Source organism: Lytechinus variegatus, chromosome 14 (genome assembly GCF_018143015.1).
Source record: "Lytechinus variegatus isolate NC3 chromosome 14, Lvar_3.0, whole genome shotgun sequence".
Lineage (NCBI taxonomy): Eukaryota > Metazoa > Echinodermata > Echinoidea > Temnopleuroida > Toxopneustidae > Lytechinus > Lytechinus variegatus.
Window position 1 is genome coordinate 8,275,891 of NC_054753.1, and position 20,728 is coordinate 8,296,618.

Sequence of the window (20,728 nt, forward strand, 5' to 3'; positions counted from 1 at the left end):
CCTGGTTAGAATATTTCCTGGGTAATTTCCGCGAGACCTGAAATAAAACATTTCCGTCATGAAATATAACCGTGTTTGATGAAAAAGGGGCGGGGTGAGTTGACTAAAATTATCATTTTTCATGAGAAAATCAAAGGCGGGGACGGGTGGGATAATGGGCCGGCTCCATCATTTTCCGATTCAAAATATAAACCTTACTTTGAAATCAATTAGCTTATTGCGATTTCAAAAACTCCACCTGATCAAAATTTTGTTTTACATTTTTATTAAAAAACTTTAATCACGTGATGGTATGAAATTGAACAGCTAAACTTTCATAATAATGTGGCCGACATGACTAAGCCGTTGATTAATCCAATTACCACTCAAATTGATTTATCAGATCAAGGTTTGAGCTCACGTCCTTCGGGTGGTGACGTGCAGGGTCTGTCCTCAATACTATAGTTTTATCTAGTTAATATCCTTTCTGCGGCATTTATCGAATCATAAACGCATATAGCATATAATTATGTCACTTCTGGAGTTGAAAAAGTGATAAAGTATCGCAGAGTCCGTGAAGTATACAGGAGGGGCTCGGTTTGGGTAGGATGGCGACCCTCCCCCCTCCAAAAAAAAATGTAGGCCTGGGTCGTTTATTTCTCGTTTTATTGTTTTGATTTTCAACATTAATCTGAACACGTAAATCGGTTCGATTTACCCCCCCCCCCCTCATTTTTTTGTTTAGTTTTGTTCTATTTAATGCATGTCTGGTACAAAATAAAACATTGCCCATCACACCAATAACCCCATTAATTTAAAGTGGCATTTAAATGGATTTTTATTTGTTTTCATATGTTTCTTCAATAAATAAAGATGAAGATAACGGAAGTTTCTTCCATGATTCTGGGTAGGTCCATATAAGGTTTTATATAGGGCTAAGGATATGGGCCCGCTAGTCGCAAGGGCTATATTTTTCAGGGCGGCAGTCAGTGACAAAATTAGAAAAATCTTGATATGAGCATGGACCTACTAGCAAGTAGGTCCATGATATGAGTGACAGCACAATTACTAACAAAAAGAGGTATATGAAGTCACTACTCCACTCCCGATAATAACCGGCAAAAAATGTTCAATAAAAAAAAGTCATCGAAATTCTTTCAGTCCCCCATCCTCCCGTTCAGGTAAGCTTGTTAAAGCGATATTGTCTGGCTTCGGTACATTGACGGTATAGTCAAACTATCCATCGAAATCAAATCGTCCGGAAACCTTAGAGTCAGGATTGATAAAGAGGTCAGGGGTATAAACATTCAATGAAAGGTCAGCCTACCAATTTGCAAAAACAACTGACTTTATATTTTAGTCATCAATGCATTGGTGATTAACACAAATGAATCCTGTTATAAGGTACTGAAATCCTTGCATCTGATTGGCTCAGACCAATTTACCTGGTGAAATTGTGAAATGCGCCCCAGGTCAGGCGTAACCCATTTTCGGGGTTAACTCTGGTTTGCCGATGCCTCTCCCATAAAATTAAACAAAAATCCAATTTATTATATACCGCATCAACCGTTTTTGTTCATCGCCACAGAAGTATAGGTTCAACGACATTTGCTCCGCTCTAAATTCCACACTAATCGAATGAACAACTTCAACCCTGGGTTTAACGCTTTACCCTGCCCTAAACCTAGCATAAAACCCTAAATTTAAACCCTAATCCTACACCTTGGACAAAATTAAGCCAGGGGCCCGTTGCAGAAAGAGTTGCAATCAAACGCAACTCTAAAAATCATGCGCAACTTGAATTTTCAACCAATCAACAGCGCGCATTTGGGACTTGTGATTGCTTTTTTGACATGCGTTTAAACGCAACTCTTTCTGCAACGGACCCCTGGAGTAATTGTCGCAGGAGCAAATGTCGTGTCACCCAAATATGATATTGTCAGGGGAGCGTTTCATGAAAGGACTTGTCAGACGTTTTATCCGACAAGTCCTGTTTTATCTGATAGTTACTATAGTAACAGTGCTTCTCAACCAATCAGAATCCAGGAAAGTTGTCAGATCTGACAACTTGACGGACGCAAATATTGATGAAACGCCCCCCTGGGTGAAAAGAAAGGGTCACTCCCGATGATCACAAGCTAATAACATCCCCCTCTCTCTCGCTGATGAAGTTTATGATTTGATTTGATTTATTTATTTCCACATTCCAATAAAATCCAAGTGAAATCATTTTTTTTCTTAGCATATAGGTAAATGATATAATTAATAACATATACATATATACAATCTAATAATCTAATCAAAATATATTTATACCTGATATATTTTTTATTGTTACAAAAAATAGCAGAAAATATCATCAACATAGTACATTTTGAAATGTGGGAGACCTTTATCTTCATGATGATAGCGATGATGGTGATGGTGATGATGATGATGATGATAATCGACGAAGATGATGATAATGGTGACGATGATGATGATTATGATGATGATGAAGAGGATGATAATGATGCTGCTGCTGATGATGATGAAGAAGATGATAATGGTCATGAAAATGATTATGATGATAATGATGATGATGATGGTGATGATGATGATGATAGGATGATGAGGATGTGAAAAGGTATTGCGATGATGATGGTGAAGATGGTGATAATGGTGATTATGATGGTGGTGGTGATGATATCAGTATTTCTCCTCCGACTATTGTACAGCTCCGAGGAAAAAATCATCTCTTACAGTATGGGTATAATGTTACCTCCTCTACTCAAGGGGTGACTACATGTTTCTTGCCTTAAACTAATCGTTATAATTGCATGTTACTGAACAACGACAGCTCGATGTTTTCAATGTGATCATTAATCCATCCACTCATCCACAAGCATAAAAATCGTTGGCCTGGAAACATGTGTAATTAGACCCATCAATTTACAAAAAACATAATCATACATGGAGCTGATTTCTTTTCTATTAGTCTACAACAGTGTAGCCTCAGTTGTTCTGGATTATTAGTATAACATAGACTTTGGGCCAAATTTCGCTTGGGTGAAGTACGCCGACCTTTGAGAATTCGGGCCAATTAGTCTAAAAGCTCGTTTTCGTTTTATGAGTCTCCCTTTTAGATAGAGGTGCACTATTCACGCTTGATATCCTGGTCAGAAAATAAAGAAATATTGGGGTGGGGATTGAGTGTGTGGGTGGGTGTATACAGTACAGGGGAGGTGGCAGGGATGGCAGGGTGTTTTGGTAAGGGGGGGCATCTCATTTTCCCTTTTACCTACACGAGAGGGTAAAATTACGAATTAAAAAAAATCGCACTAAAAGCTGTCATCCTTTAAGTTAAATAAGGGGAGCATTACATGAACATGATGAAGCAAATATTCTGTGATTCATTACTAACAATGTTATAGGCTACTGAAACCATTGCACCTAATTGGCCGAGAGAAAAATTGTCACTGAAAAGCAATGACAAGATGTTTCATGAAATAGTGTATGATATTTTTGCGCTGATTGGATTTCAATTTATTATCAATAAAAAGGAGGGGAATAAGAAGAGAAAGAAGAAGAAAAGATGGATTTATGACAGCATATTTAGCTAGAGAAGGAGGAGGAGAAGAAGAACATCAACAGAACAACAAGAATAAGATTTTACCCCGACTTAAGCTGAGGCTACCACATATCAGCCTCCATGAATAATTTTTCATAATGATCTTTTATACTTAATTGCAAAGTAGCCACTGAATATTAAAAATGAAATGTAATATGAATTATCATGGCACAGTGAAAGTTTAGTGCATTTAATATTTAGGTGGTTTCTCCTTAAGTTTAGCAGTTGCATTTTCTACCGTTTCAAATTGATAAATGAGAAATCTGCAACGTCACCAAGGGATGGTCCGGTCTGAAAGTATTTATAGCTTAATAGAGTAGAATTCACTGAGCAAAATGCCGAAAATTTCATCAAAATTGGATAACAAAGTTATTGAATTTTAAAGTTTAGCAATATTTTGTGAAAACAGTTGTCATGAATATTTATTAGGTGGGCTGATGATGTCACATCTCCACTTTTTCTTTTGTATTTTATTATATGAAATTAGGTTTATTCAAATTTTTCCTCCAAGAACTATAAAAATTGGATTGACAACTGATTTAGTGCATTAGACATTTATTACAGCAACTTATTTCATTATAAGGGAGACATATCATTCATTTCATATGAAATAAGGAAAAAATATGATTATATGTAATAACATAAGAAATCGGAAAGTGGAGATGTGACATCATCAGCCCACCTATTGAATATTCATGACGACTGTTTTCACAAAATGTTGCTAAATTTTAAACTTTAATAACTTTTTATTATTTGTTATCCGATTTTGATGAAACTTTCGGCATTTTGCTCAGTGAATTCTACTCTACGTATTAAAATATTTTCAACCCGGACCATCCCTTTCATGATGGTTTTAATTCTAATTGGCAGCCACTAAAGTTATGCTGTTGTCGACAGATCATTATCAATATGCTGTTGTATTCAAATCGATATAGGCCTATCAATACACCTGAGAACCATAGTTCCCCCTTTTATTTTTAAAGAATGACGAAATTCAGTCAGCATTACTCTTGAAATATATCTCCAGCACATTCAAGCATGATAAATACCACACTTTTCAAACTAACATTAATTGGGGAAAAGAATTAAAATAGCGTATGATTGGTAACTTTAATGTATTTCCGCTCCTGATATTCATTCATGCGCGTTTCACACATATCTCCACAAATTAATGTCAGATATTTCGGGGCAAACTACTATTTCATAGGACTGATATTGATGATGAAATTATCCAATTAATGCATAATTTCACATTTTTTAAATTGTTTAGGGGAGCATTTCATCCATTTTTTTTATCTGAAAAGTTGTCAGTTTTGATAACTTCCCTCGCTTGTAATTGGCTGAGAAGCACAGGTGTCCAACTGTTACTATGGTAACTGTTGGATGACAACTAATTAATGTTGACAACTTTCATGAAATGGTCCCCTGGTGTAATATTTTTTGTACTTACCGGTAACTAAAACATCATCAGAGAAAAACACAACTTATAAAAAAAAACATGAGAAGACAAGACAAGTAAAAAAAAATACACCACACTCCTGTATCACAGTATGAAAAATGGTTTATTGCAGCCTGAAAAAAAGAAGATCATAAAAAGTTTGTTTGAAATACACTGACCTCTTCGGATATTACACAACACAAATTTGCCAAAGAATGAAATATCCTTTTCACTGGACAGAGCTTAGAGCTTTCGGTATCAGTTCTAAGTTACACAGAATATAAGGTTCGATGGCACAACGACGTACCAGATTCTTACAGGGAGGAATACAGTGAACATTTCTATTAATCAATGCCAATCAAAATTCATCAATATATTGTGCCGGAAAAAGGGGGTTAAATTATTCTGAACGTCTGTTCAATTTGCTTTAGCTACCATTACAAAGATCAAGTTCAATACCCTGTATAGTTCTGGTTTGGAAGGGTAAAAATATCATTATTAGCAAGTGCTTTCCTTCTATAAAGCAGAAATGAGGATGGGCACTTTTTTTAAATAATAAATGAATAATTCCTTGAAATGATCAACCTTTTTGTATGTCTGAACCCCATTTTTCTCAAGATTTGCTTCACTTCATAAACTGACCATGTCATGATCCTTTGAGAACATTACAGACTGTCAAAAGAACAAGAAATCTGAGACTGAAAATGTCATCAAGGTCCTACATATAGAGGGTCGGACTACATATTCTATGGAATTGCCCAAATGTTATGGTCACTTTTTGATATATTAGCAATAATTTAGCTCCATTGCTAAATAATGAGAATGAAACCAGAGCTTGTAAAGCTTAATTTTTTGTTTTCTGCATAAAAGTGCGAACACAACCTATCATCAATAAAAGAAAATGCTGCAGATGGATAGGACAGCAAAAAAAGATTCAGGACAGGAAAGCAATTCTGGGTGCTTAAAATGTGCAGGATGCCATAGTTACTTCACACTCCCCCAAACAAAATAAATCAATTTTTTTAACCCTAATTCTCCGGGGGGGGGGGGCCATTATTGATAACTTTCGCGATATATCTGCTGCGCAAATTTTTTTGACCTCGCCGCTCACTGACTTATTACTTTCAAGTCTTGCGCAAATTTTGAGACTAAATTTGTGACGCCCAGGTACGCGTATACGACATTTCGCAACATTATTTAAGTGCACGCCAGACCCGAATTTGCTCATAGACGTGATTTCAAGCACAAATCCAATGCAAATTGTGTATTTAGCCAAAATTCATAAATATATCATTATTTCTATTTTTACTGATTAAACTTCATTCATTTTGCCTTGTTTGTGATCAGAATTAAGTCTGAAACGGTTTCCATCGAACAAAAAGTATAAAAACAAAGAAATACACAAGAAATTAAAAAAACAATAAAATGCATAAAAAATCTGTCTTGGTACCAGAATTTTTTTCATCCACAATTGATAGGAATGCTGTAAAAAATATTTTCACCAAAATACCATTCTAGGAGCTTTATTTTATTGAATCAGAGCAAAAAGTATGATTTCATGAATAAATTAGCTTAACTAATTCATATAAAATAAAAATATATGAGTTTAGTGAAATTTACCTATGCAACTGCATAGATTGCGTCATTCTCTACCATCATGCAAATTTTCGTTGTGATCGTGCGAACTGCGGCTGAGATCTTAAGGGGGGGCCATAATTGCCTCCCCCCCCGGTAATGACAAGAATCAAAATACCCTGGGAGATTTAGGGTTAAGACTGTTTTAAAGAATAGCCACACCTTGCCAGTGAGAAGGGGAAACAAATTATTTCAAACATAAATTCCATACTTCATAATAGTCAGTCACAGGGTTGATGAAAATACAAAATAGATTTGTACCTCAAGAAACTGATGAAAGTGAATTTCTGATCGGTCATTGAGGTCTGGGTATGCTGGAATAAGAACCTACCCCTCCCCTATACCCACTCCCAGACCCTAAAGGCTAGAAATAAATGAACAATGTGGACACTGGCAGATCCAGGAGGGGGGCACAGCCTGCCCCACCCCCCTTTTTGAGAGGCACAATTAAAATCTTATTCTGTAAACATGCTGTTAAAGCTGAAGTGTGCCCCCTTTTGAAAGTGAAGACCTGTTTTTTGGCTTTTCAAATTTTTCCTCGGGAAAATGTGCCCCCCCCCTTAAAAAAATTCCTGGATCTGCCCCTGAATGTGGAGTTTGATGTCATAAATACATATATTTAAAAGCCCCTCACTCCCCCCCCAAAAAAAAATCCCAGAAATATTCATAAAGTTATATTAAAAATCTGATAACAGTGGGATTTTTTTCTGTATCCTCATAAATTAAACGACATGATTAAGGATTGAAATATCAGCTTTGCTATATAAACCGGAATCCCTAACGCATAGATTCGACGTGCCCGTAAATGTTAATTATTTAACCAGTTCTCCTGCTGAACTCCCCCCCGTAGATAGGGTTAATGATCACAAGATTCATGGCATTATCTGATCAATGAGACTGTGGGTGGGGTTTTTAAATGCAAGGGCCCAGTTTCATAAAACTTTATCACAAAATTCTGTCAGATTACACATTTACAGGTAGATGACACCGTATTTAGATACCGGTACTTGAATGGTAGTTTACAATTTGCAAGTAATAACAAGGTTCGTGAAAACAGGGCATTGCAGTGTAGTATCACTGTGACATCATTACCACATGAGATTTTCATTACAGTAAGATTGCACCAATGACCACCACAGGGGCTTGAAATTGTCTTGAATTCAAAGTCTAGAGACAACAGGGCCATACATTGTCACTATCACCAACCAATGAGATAACTACTGTACATGTCCATGTATACATCTGCAGAGAGAAAATTGGCCTCACTTGTCTAGAATAGAGCACCGAATAGCTACTTGGTCTATTTATTTTACGGCCATTGGTATCATTCCATGTGGTAAAAGCACCTCAATTTAATTAGGCCAAATTGAATACTTGCTTTCCTTAACAGGAGCACTTTAGAAACAGGCAAGTTGTTTATTCCATTTTTAAAAGGTAAATATGTGTACCTTTATGCATAAAACCTACAGAATTTAACTACCCAAGATCAAATCAGAATGTGAGGAGAGGTTTATAACAAGTTTTGGGGAGAATTATAACAAGTCTTTTTTAAATATTTCATTTAATTCTATTTTTTTAGAGAGCAGAGATGATGATGGGGATCATCCAAGAACATCACCAGATTTTAACTTCTCTAGCGCATTGATAAAGGAGGAAAGTGCAAACCCTAAGATTATGATTGAATTGTATGAAGATACTTTAACAAGGAAGGGCAAAGAATTTTATATAAAGTTCAAAGGTCAACTAAAAGTTGGTACAACTTATGTGGTAAAGTACCAAGAGCATCAAGAAAAATCATGTTTGTGTTTGAAAGAATATGGGTTTAAGAGAAATAATCACTCAAGATGTAAGAAAAAGTAGAAAACGTATTGTGGAAAGGTCAGCAAACTTTTCATCTTGATACTTTTTCTTCTCGCATGTCTAGGCTGATAACTTATCACAATAAAAAGATGAAACACCTCCTAACTGGAGAGCCTTCTAATATTAGTACCGTGTTAAGAGAGAGAGATAAAAGCACAATCTTTTTCGAGCTAGTATGACCCTCCCCTTTTGCTTTTCAACATCGGAAATTTCGACCTATCCCACGGAACTGGCATTTTAGGAGACCTTCTCAATGGACTTTCATTCATGTAAACTTCTGTGACGACGTAAAGTGCAACGCAGACCGCCACGATTAAAAAACCGATAATAAGGATGGTATAAATAGTAGCGTTTGTCTGCGTAGGCTGTTCAATTTCCCGTAAATGTGCTTCAGCCGGCTGGAACGTGGGGTTGAGGTCGAGGGCGTATCTGAAGTGAACCCCCGCCTCGGCGTATTTCCCAAGTACCTTGAATATCTCACCAAGGGTAAAGTGCTGGAGCCACGAGTTTTGGTCGGGAGTCTTAAACTGAAGAGACTTCTGCGTTAGATAGAGTGCGTCTGAATGATACTGGAGATTAAATAAGACCCTCGCTAAGTTCAGAAGGATGTCTGGATTGGTGGGTGAAAGGGAAATGGCTTTGCGGAAGCACTCAATGGCCAGGTATGTGTTGCCTTTGATCCGCCAAAAATTACCTACTTGGTTTAAGACAGCTAAAGATGAAGGATTCTGCAAATAAAAAAAAACAGAATGAATATTTCTTTACAAAGGTTAATAAAATAAATTTGATTTAGAATTAACTGCCTTGCATGAGATGTATACTTAATTTCAATTTCACTGTAGATTTGGCATTTCAAAATGAGCTAACATTAGTAGGCCTGTACAACAAGTCGGACATCAATCACGAAATACAAAAAAATTAATGAAGAATTGGATTGTATAGACTTCTTCAAGTTTGACAAGTCAATTTCAGAATTTAACTTCAAGTTACAAGCCTTAAAAGCTCTTTCAACAATCAGGCTACGTGACTTCTCTCAGCAAGTAGTCAACCTAAGGAATGGTCAATTTCAGATCCAGGTTGGGGCATATCCAGCCCATGCCCCCCTTTTTGAGAGCCATAACAATCTTTTGTTGGGGGAATATCGTACATTATGCATATCAAGTGAGGATTATTTTTAGCTTGTCAAACTTTTCCTGACATAGATCACTATTAATTCGGGGTGAAGACCTTTTTTTTTTGGGGGGGGGCTTCTTATTTTTTTCTGGAAAATCCTTGATCCATCCCTGAGAATGATCTACCTACTGAGGCTGTGATAGCGGCAGTAATGCCTTCAAATCAAATCTCAAGAGGGCCTGGTAAACCAACAGTTTCGACCCAGACACAGAATTCTTGTGACATGTACCCACACATACCCACGCATGCATAGAAAATTTGTTGACAACAGTGGAGGACAAGTTCAAAGAAGATGCACGAGGGCCAGGAATAAGTCTTGTATATTTTATGGCCAACATCATGGTAAATCAAGGTAAATGGACTTTAATCTACTTGTATAAAGTAAGCTCACTAATGTAAACAAAAGTTCACATGATTTGGTAATTTAAAAAAAATGTAAATCAATGGGACACTGTATTCAACTAATCTTAGGAATAATAAGAAATGATAATTTATTGTAATGTTGTCTCTCATTCAAACAGCAAATGAGCAACATGTATTTCTGGGGAAAATACAAATTTACTAAATAAAGGGTACATGTGATGTATCTGAGTAATTAGAATGTCCAGTGTTTCTTATCCATGCTACATGTACATGTATAAAAGTTTGATTTCTAAAGAAGTGACTGATAAGGAAAAGAAATGTCATTTATTTTGTTGATACATGTATATTGTAGGTAAATCATTTTTTATATTCTGGATATTAATTTTGTGAAGACATACCTCACACATGTATGAATTTCATAATTTCTACTTTACACTGTACTGCTGTAGGACAAATATGCAAAGAGTGAAAAGGTGATATTATTCAGTATTTCCAAAATTGACAATAAACTTTTCAAATTATGGCAATATTCAACAATGGTATTTCCATTCCATTCACAGACAACTCCGTAATGATTGGTACTTACAAGTTTAATGGTTTCTCTGAGAGAGTTTTCTAGCAGTGACATATCGACCTGATCCGAATCGCTTCTCTTAAATATGAGGGCTACTTCTGGCTCTGGTATACTCGGATGTTTCCAGCGATCTGCTATACCATTTAAACTATCGTAATCTGTCTTGTTGGCATGCTTTCCACAGTTCAATGGGTCGGATGGATTGCTAAGTCTGTGTTCAGAAGAAACAAGGTGAAGAAAAAAAATGAGGTGAATAACATTGAGCAAACATGCAAAATGTAAAATACAGATAAGATTCCCACACATTTTTTGTCATTTATAAACAGAATATTGATATGATTGAAGAGGAGGTACTGTTTCATTTGAAAGAATAACTGGACAAAATGAGAGAATTTTACTTAAAAAAGAAAAACATACATATGGCCCAAGAGGAATTCATGATGATAATACTAGTGTAGCCTTTCTTATTCTAATAATTTTGAAATGATGATTCAAACACAATATTTTTTTATATAGAAATGCAAATTTAATTCATAAACATGCAGTTCATTCCAGTCATGATGTAGACCCGCATGAATTTTATTAAATTTGGTGTTGTCTTTGAAATAAAGTTATTTTCATTTTTTTAATAGCAGTTCTAATTCTGATTGAGCTTTCACATCATGATGTATGATAAAAAAAAGTCAAAGAGCTGAAATTGAAAAAGCAAAGTGCTGAAGCTGAAATATGCGGTGCAACCTAGGCTACACTACAGTAATTTGTATATCATCATGAATTCTCTTGGGCCATACTTTAGTTTAGAAAGCTGGTTATGTCATTCCAAACTGACAAGTTAAGTCGTATTAATTTATTGAAATTGGCATTCATGATGATGATGATCATCATCATGATCATGTTTTTTAATTAATTGAATTGAATTCATTGATCAAAAATCAAGAAAAATAATGAAGACGGGGCGCTGTTTGTACAATGTCTTTCAAGATGTAATTTTTGTATCCCTTGCTTTGAAGCAAAATTTCGCCGTGTGGATTTGTGATCGAATCTCCTGGATTTACAGAATGTTCTTTTGATATAATATACACTATCCTTATATAACAATGGATCCTTCAAAGAGTACACGTCAGCTGGAAAACACTCCAAACAAATCGTCCCCGCTCTCCAAGAAGCCGAAAATTGTTGACTCTAGTCCCACCGCTTCCCAAAGCCGTATGGTAACGAACGCGGACGCTGTTCCCAAAGGTCAGTACAGAAATGATTCGGCTACGCATTTGGCTTCGTCTAACACTAGCGCCAGGCGTTCTCTTGGTTTAGAGTCCACAGATGCTCCTCCTACCTGGTTTGTCACCTTTTTTAATGACTTTGAATCAAGATTTGACTCACGCATTGAAGCTTTGTTGGATAAAAAATTGAGCGACATTTCTTTAAAGGTGTCTGATCATGATGAAAGAGTCAAGAGCATTGAGTTTGATATGGGGTCCCTGAAGGATTCTGTCAAGCAGTTAGAGAAGGAGAAGGAGGTGCTCATTGCCAAATTGGATGACCTAGAGAATAGGGGAAGGAGAAAGAACATTGTTCTGTTTGGGATTCCTGAACATCCAAACCAAGATCATGAAGATTGTTTGAAAACTGTCACCGATTTCTTACAACATGCCGATGTCTCGAAGGATGATTGTTCGCAGATAGAAAGGTGTCACCGTACCCCCACATATCGATCTGAGACCAGCTCTAGGCAGCCGAGAAGAATCCACATTGCCTTTTCTTCCTTCACAACCAAAGAACGGGTGAGGAAAGCGTGCGTGAAGAAGCTGAAGGAGTCCAATTCCAAATATCGGGATCGAAAGGTCTTCGTTGCTGAGGATCTATCAAAGAGAGTCCTTCAATTACGCCAGAAGAAGCAGGAGAAGTTCAAGCATCTACGATCAGAAGGAAAAAAGCCTTTTTTCGCATACCCAGATAAAATTCGGTACAGAGACCCAACCACTGGGAAAGTCTTTTCAGCAGATTGATCCTATTGTATTACAGAATGTCTTTTTCAAATGAAAACATCTACTAATGGATCTCATGAACACTCTTCCACGTAGTTCTACATGTTTAAAGGTTGAATTGAATGGACATGCGTTATCTTTTTTAAGTGATATTTATGGACTCTGAAATTGTTTAATCTTGTATGATATTTCATAATTTTTTACCTTTTAACAAGTAGAGTGAGAACAGCTGTTGTTATGGCTCGTCTTATCTGTTTATGTCTTTGAATACAGGCTGTTTAACTGACTTATTTTTGATACTGATTATCTCTCATCTATCTGTGCACAGGAGTGAACTTTATTGTTGTATTGATATATATTTTTTGAAGTTTACCTGTACAGACACTTCTTTATCTCATGTGTAGATACTACGTGTATCAGTGAAGCTTAATTCTAGTTTTTATCTCCCTTCCATAGTGACATTTTTTTATTACATTTATAAGGTAATGTCTTTTTCATATCTTTTGAAAATAATGTGCACATGTTTTAATGTTTTAATTCGTAGGATGAGTGACATGTACGAGTGTTTTGATTTCTGTATTGGCTACTGACTATTGCTTGCTGATGATATATTGTGTGTTTTTTTTTATTATGCCCCTATGTAGATCATGATTTATATGTGATTCAGAGAGTCCATTTTGTTTGTTTTTGTGGTTACACGGTGGATTTTGCTCAAGGCTGTTTCATATTTCTCGTTGTATGCACCTTTGGACCAGGGCTGAGACTGATTTGAAGTCACTGGCCACTATTCTTGGTGTCATTTGCACCCTCCTATCGATTTTACCTAATTTGTTGTTGTTGTCCCCCTCCCCTATTTGTAATATGTTTAAATTCAAAGCAGTTAATTGCTCACTTTGTTTGTATACAAGCTCTTATTTGCTAGATATGGTATCTTGTGATTTTACATGGTGGCAAGCAGTCATGTGCCTTTTACAGTGTTTTTTCTTATTTCAATTTATCGTGCAATGCAGATACTTCAAAGAGTGGTATGGAACCAGTGATATTGTAGAATTTCATTTATGTCATTAAAACTTAGCACATTTAACTGTCGGGGTATCCAAGATTATGTAAAAAGAAGAAAAATATTTCATTACTTGAGGTCAATTGACAGTGATATTATTTTTCTTCAGGAGATACATTCCTCCCCAGAAGACGAATCATTTTGGAAACAGCAATGGGGGGAACATGCTTGGTTCTCAAGCCATACTTCCAATAGTCGTGGTGTCGCTATTTTGATTCGTAATCATGTTTCGCTGGTAATTCACTCCTCGTTCGCCGATCCAAATGGAAGATTTTTGATTTATTCTGTAACCATAAACGGTTTATCTCTTTTACTTGCAAATATTTACGGCCCCAATAACGATGATCCAGATTTTTTTCTAGATGTTTTTGCTAAAATAGAGCAGTTTAATTATACTTCATTAATCTGTGCTGGTGATTTCAATGCAGTGTTGGGTCCTCTGGATTACCGAGGTGGTAGACAAAGACATGCTAATGAAAAAGCTAGTGAAATTATTCAAGTATTGATGGAAGAATACAATTTATGTGATATTTGGAGAAACTTTCATCCTCATTTAAAACAATACACTAGGCATCAAATTAACCCAAAGGTTCTCTCCAGATTAGATTTTATTCTTGTTTCTGAAAATTTTGTTAACAATTGCTTGCAATCAAAAATAATTCCTGGGATTCAATCAGATCATTCTGTAGTTACCTTGAATTTTAAAGATGCTCATCCTCAGAAGGGACCCGGGTTTTGGAAACTCAACTGTAATTATTTGCATAATGATGCTGATTTTGTAAAAACAATGAAAGAGACAATTAATTATTTTAAAACAGATAATTGTAACAGTATGTGCAACCCACATATTATGTGGGATGCCCTCAAATGTACAATAACAGGTACTTGTATAGAGTATAGTTCCAGAAAGAAGAGAGAGAGGAAAGCTGCCAAAGATAAATTGTTCAAAGAAATAGACAATGTAAAAATGCAAATAAACAATGACCCAGATAATGTGATTCATATTGAGCACCTAGAAAGTTTGCATAGTGATTTGGACAAGATATTAGAATATGAAACTCAAGGCTTAATTATTCGATCAAAATTGCGCTGGGTAGAAGGAGAAAAAAGCTCCAAATATTTTTGCAATTTAGAGAAAAGACACGGTGAGAAAAAATCCATTCATAGAATCAAAAATGTTGATGATGAAATAATTTCAAATCCCCAATCCATATTAGATGAAATTAATGACTTTTACCAAAACTTGTATAGAAAACAAGATACACAAAATTTGTACAGTACAGACACCTTCTTGGAGTCTTTTGAAACGCCAAAATTAAACGATAATGACAAATCATTTTTGGAGCATCCTCTTACTAAAAAAGAATTATATGAGACAATCACCTCTATGAAGCATAACAAAACCCCAGGGTATGATGGTTTACCGGTAGAGTTTTACATTGTTTTTTGGAAAGATATATCTGATCTGTTATTGGATTCATTCAATTTTTCTTTAGAAAATGGCCTTTTGTCTACATCACAAAGAAATGGTATTATTACTTTACTTCCCAAGAAAGACAAGGACCAGTTTTATTTGAAAAATTATAGGCCCATATCATTGTTAACTGTGGATTATAAGATTTTAGCAAAAACACTGGCAAATAGACTAAAGAAATGTCTCAATGATCTTGTTCACCCAGACCAGTCTGGCTTTTTAAAGGGTCGCAATATTGGGAATAATATAAGGTTGATTATGGATTTGATAGAATACACAGAACTTCATGACATTCCAGGTGCCATTCTTTTATTAGACATTCAGAAAGCATTTGATAGTGTGGATCATGAATTTTTGTTGAAAGTTTTAAAAAAATTTAATTTTGGGGATAAGTTCATTGGTTGGATTAAAACTCTATATTGTAACCGCAAGAGTTATGTTGCTAATAATGGATTTTTTACTAAAGCTGTTATGATGGAAAGAGGAATTTTCCAAGGATGTCCAATCTCCCCCTATTTGTTTTTATTAGTTATTGAAACAATGGCTCTTAGTGTAAGACAAGATGTAAACATAAAAGGGATCCCTGTAGAAGGTCAAGAGGTAAAAATATCCTTATTAGCTGATGATTCTACCTGCTTTCTTGATGGTTCACTTGACTCTTTTAACAATCTTTTTGATTTGCTTAAGAAATTTGCAGCTTGTTCTGGTTGCAAACTTAATATATCTAAATCTGAGGCTGTTTGGGTGGGGGCTAAAAGGGGCTCACAAGTGAATCCCTATTCTGAAAACGGTCTTAATTGGAAAACCGATACATTCAAAACTCTTGGAATTGTTTTTTCATTAGATACCAGGACAATGTTTGATCTTAATTATAAACCTAAACTGAAGTCTATAGAGGCAACCCTTAACTGTTGGCGTTGTAGAAACTTATCCTTAGTTGGTAAAGTTTGTGTCGTTAAAACATTATTATTACCTCAGCTATTGTATCTTTTTTCTGTGCTATGTATACAAACTCCAATCAAGCTATTCAAGGAGTTAGAAAGGATTTTCTTTAAGTTTATTTGGAGTGGTGGGAGAGATAGGGTAAAAAGAAAATGTTTTTATAATGATTATTGTTCAGGTGGATTGAGAATGATTGACCCTTATGTTTTTGCTTTGTCTCAGAAAATGGCATGGGTGAAACTTCTTCTTGATAAAGAATATGTTAGTCTGTGGAAGACAATTGAATTGTCAGTACTAGAAAACTTTAATCAAAACAAAGATATTTTGTGGAAATCCCATGCTCCTGATTCCATTTTGAAAAGTCTTCGTTGTTCTCAACTGTCAGAGTGTATTAGAACATGGTATATTTACAGGGAGGAAGCAGTGAAGAAGGAGTTTAATACAGTATTTTCACATATGGGGTCATGCCAATGTTTATGGTATAACAAACATATTAGATCCAAGACAAAGCAGTATTTTTTTAACCAAGAGTGGTTTGATTGCGGAATAAATTTTGTTAGCGATTTATTGAACCCCCCACTCCCAGGAAGCAAGCTTTTTGAAGAACTAATTCTTGACTTTGACATTTCTCCAAGGGGAAGGAAAAACTTCAACTTTCTAATGAAAAATATTCCAAATTCTTGGTTAAATATGTCAGATTGGGACAATGAAGAAATTTTTCATAAAATAGTAAACAATCTATGTCAAGCAAAGAAGGTCCCAAAGTATGTTTACCCTATTTTGCTCGGGATTTTTATTCCAACAAAACACACTGATTTCTGGGAAGAACTGTCTTTGTCCCCAAACTCTGAAGAGTGGGATAAGATTCATTTGAGAAATTTCAAATGTTCAATAGACTCGCGTATACGTTCTTTCTATTTTAAACTCTTTCATAAAGCTATCTCCTTAAACGACTTCTTACATAAAATTAAAAGGAAGGATTCTCCGAATTGTACATTCTGTCACTCCCTATCAGAAACCATTATCCATGTATTTATTGATTGTGACATTGTGAAAATCATTTGGAACGAAATAGTTCTTGAAATTTCTCGACATACCAAGAAGGTTTTTAATCCGTCCCCCTTTGAAAAGATTTTTGGAGTTAAAGATGACAAATTTATCACTTATATTTTCCTGATATTCAAATATTATATTTACTTATGTAAATTCAAAAATAACATTCCTTCATTTCAGGGTTTTAAAGTCTATTTGAAAACTTGTAAGGAAACAGAATATCGCATTGCCAAAAAGAAAGGTACTCTTGCACTCCACTTTAGGAAGTGGAAATATGTGTTCTGATGTACACTGTACTTGTGTAAGAAACTGCTTGTATATTAGATGTACTTGTTTACTAGCTGAGCTCCTTTATTCCATGTAATACTGCTTTGTTTTGATTCATTATGATTATGTTATTTTTTTTATTATTATTGTGTTTGATTTCGATTGTATTTTGATATTTGTGTAATCATTTTATCGATCAATAAAAACTTAATGAAAAAAAAAAAAAAAAAAACAAGAAAAATAATGAAGTGAAAGAAATAATTACACAACAATTTACATCTATTTGATGAACTTACTCTAAAACTCCTTCTTCTGCCGTTTTACCACATGATAAACACTCCTGATCGTTCGCAGTCAATAACGTTTCCCCGAAGCCGTACTTCTGAGCCAGTATAGTCATCACCGGGTCATCAGTGGAGAGTTTGCCCGTGTCTTCCTCGCTGACAGGCCGTACAAGGAACTCGCCTGTGGAACTCTCCTGCAACTTCCAATGCGTCGCTGATCTCGTGTTCGTCGACACAATGCTGGCTGAAATGACATATATTGTCATATATGTCACATAAGGCATGTCCAGCGCCATGATAGGCTGTATTTTTAGGATATCGCGATGCGAATTTTGTTGATTTTGAATATTTTTATCAACAATAAATAGCTGTCATCGTTTCTGACAGGACAGTTTTGTTGACACACTGAAAATTTTACAATGCAACAGCGCCCTCATACGACCATGCTTTCGGGGAAAAAAATACCAGGGGACGGGGGCCCGGGGCATTTTTCAAAGAATGTCAGGGGGACACATGCTTCCATTTGCATGAATGGACCAGTTGATTATTGAATTATAGATTGTATGTATATGTTTATTATATACTTATTTTTACAGTTACCTTGATGTATATAAAGTTTTGTCAGTTTATGTTTGTTTTCATTCTGCAACTTTTTTCAAATACAAAATAACCAAAGCAATATTAAGTATATAACAAAATATTTAATACAATAAAAAAAATATGAACATGATTATATATTCTATGACAAAAAATAAATTCCAGAAGGTTGCAGGGGTTGCCACGTTCTGTGTGTGTCACAAGAACTTGGAAGAAGTCATGCAATTAAAAATAAAGCATATACTAGTGAGGGTACTAAAACAATATTCTCTTTATCAAATAAGTGTCGACCTCGGACTACTTTTCAATAACCCCCAAAAGAGATTATATAGTGTGAGTGGGGGGGGGGGGGACCATTAGGCCTTTACGTGACGATCGTGCGGGATCACATTGTAATTTCTTCTGGTACCCGGGGGGGCTGGGGGCACTTACATTGACGAGTGGATACCATGCGCGACCAAAAAACACGTAAAAAGGATGTCTTTTTCACGATAGGGCACGTTACGTACGTAACGTGATAAGGGTGTCAAAAACACAAAAATAATGAAAAAAGGGTATTTATTTCGCTACTGAGAATTTCGTGTTTAGGGTCGAATTTGCGGGGATGATAAAAAAGAAATAAAATGTTTTATAAAGGATGTCCTTTTTGCCCCCAACACTTCGTGTTTAGAGTACGATTTGCGCGAGGTGAAGAAGGTGGGGTCGTACTAAACCACTAAGGTAAAGCCGACGACCGAAGGACCCGTAACAATAAAACATTCCTGTACTTGTTTAGGGGTTCATTTCAGGGAATATTTGCCAAGAGTATCGCTTTGTTTCCAATACTTGTTAAGGGTAGGGTTTCACACGCCAATACGTGTTAAGGGCCCGGTGCATTTTCAGAGTATTTGTTTAGGGTGCTTTTCGAGACCCCATGGTCGCGCATGCCCACTCGTGAATGGAAGTGCCCCCCCCCCGGGTGTACTCTGGGCTGTCCAAATAAAGAACGTAAACTTTACATAGCATTATGATAACAAATAACGAAGTGATTATATGTCAAAGTTTAGCAATATTTTGTGAAAATAGTGCACATTTTTCATGAATATTCATTGTAGTTAACTGATGAGGTCATGTCACCATTTTCACTTTTGTTATGTTACTATTATAAAATCATTAATACATTTTCATTTGTCTATTACATGTCTGCCTAAAAATGATATATTAGGCGAATCAGTTTTCGCAAGGGGGTGGGGGAGGTGCTGGTCGAGAGGCGCAAATGTGGTATAGTACAGACATGATTCTTCATCATGTCGGAAAATCGAGGAAGGGGTGCCCAACTGTGTGGTTTAATCAAACAATGAGACAGAAAAGGGCACATTTATTACAGTAAAACAAAGAGATAAATGCGAGAGCGAAGCGTGAGCCGAATTTTTATTTTTATATATTCATTTTTATTTCTGGCCTGAATGCGGAGTAGTTTAATTTCCTGGTATCATCGATTGCGGTTGAATATCTGGTGCCGAATCCGACCGCGGGGAAAAATAGAGATGCATTATTTACCCCAAAAAATACAAAACGGATGGATATAGCTAATATTCAGTTTTGTCAACATGACAGTGCTGTATTTTTTTTCATGGGGTCCAGACATGGATAAGCAGGAAGAGTGCGGATATTAAACTATTTTTACTTCCCATATCTCTGCAATAATTATTATAACCGTACAAAAATTGAAAGAGAACAATTGGGGACTTTGAAATTATAACCAAGTCATTTTTTTATTCTGCGAGCGAGACGCAAACCCAGCTTTCAAATATGAGAAAAGGAAATTAAAAATGTCATTGGTTGGGATATTACAAAGCTAGCAATTAAGAGAAACACCGGAGAACGCTTAAAGCCTTTCCCCTTTCTTTTCTTTTCTTTTCTGGAAGGTTTGTTTGCTATTAACTTTACTTGTCTTTACTTTCTTTTATCATGATGGAAAGATATACAATCACTTTTTTTTTATTCTTCTCATGGTGAATTATTGGGGGATAATTGCATAAATTTCATTGTGATGGAAATGAAAAGATAGCATTTTCATTGATTGAGCTAGGGCTCTCACTTAGTGGCCAAATTTCATCTCACATTAAATATCCTGAGGGAAAATATCTGTGAGATAGCAAGATCGATAAAATATCTGACAGATGAGCACCGTAAAAGGTCAAATTGAATTCAGAAAAAAAATTATAAAAGGGGCCTCATTATACGTTGATGAGTTTTCACATGCACCACTGCTGAAAACAGCGGAGTCGCCTATATTGGGTTGACGGGTGCCGGTGTTGACTAGTGCCGATTATTTTTCACCGGCTGCAAGTTAGAAATATAAGGAGATGATTTTTTTATATGTACCGCTGCTAAAAAAAGAGGGGGCGATTGGTTCTGACCGGCGTCTCTGTTGGAATTAAGACTTGGTGCC

The 20,728-nt window shown here is 35.8% G+C and overlaps 1 protein-coding gene across 1 annotated transcript; it reads right to left on the reverse strand.

Moving 5' to 3' along the window:
- Positions 1-7,379: 7,379 nt before the first annotated feature.
- Positions 7,380-18,124, reverse strand: LOC121427388. Its single transcript, XM_041623755.1, has 3 exons — positions 17,710-18,124; positions 10,645-10,843; positions 7,380-9,250 (listed from the first exon to the last, which is right to left on the reverse strand). Exons 1-3 carry the CDS (start codon positions 17,991-17,993, stop codon positions 8,693-8,695), a joined length of 1,041 nt encoding a protein of 346 aa, XP_041479689.1. The 5' UTR covers positions 17,994-18,124; the 3' UTR covers positions 7,380-8,692.
- Positions 18,125-20,728: the final 2,604 nt, after the last annotated feature.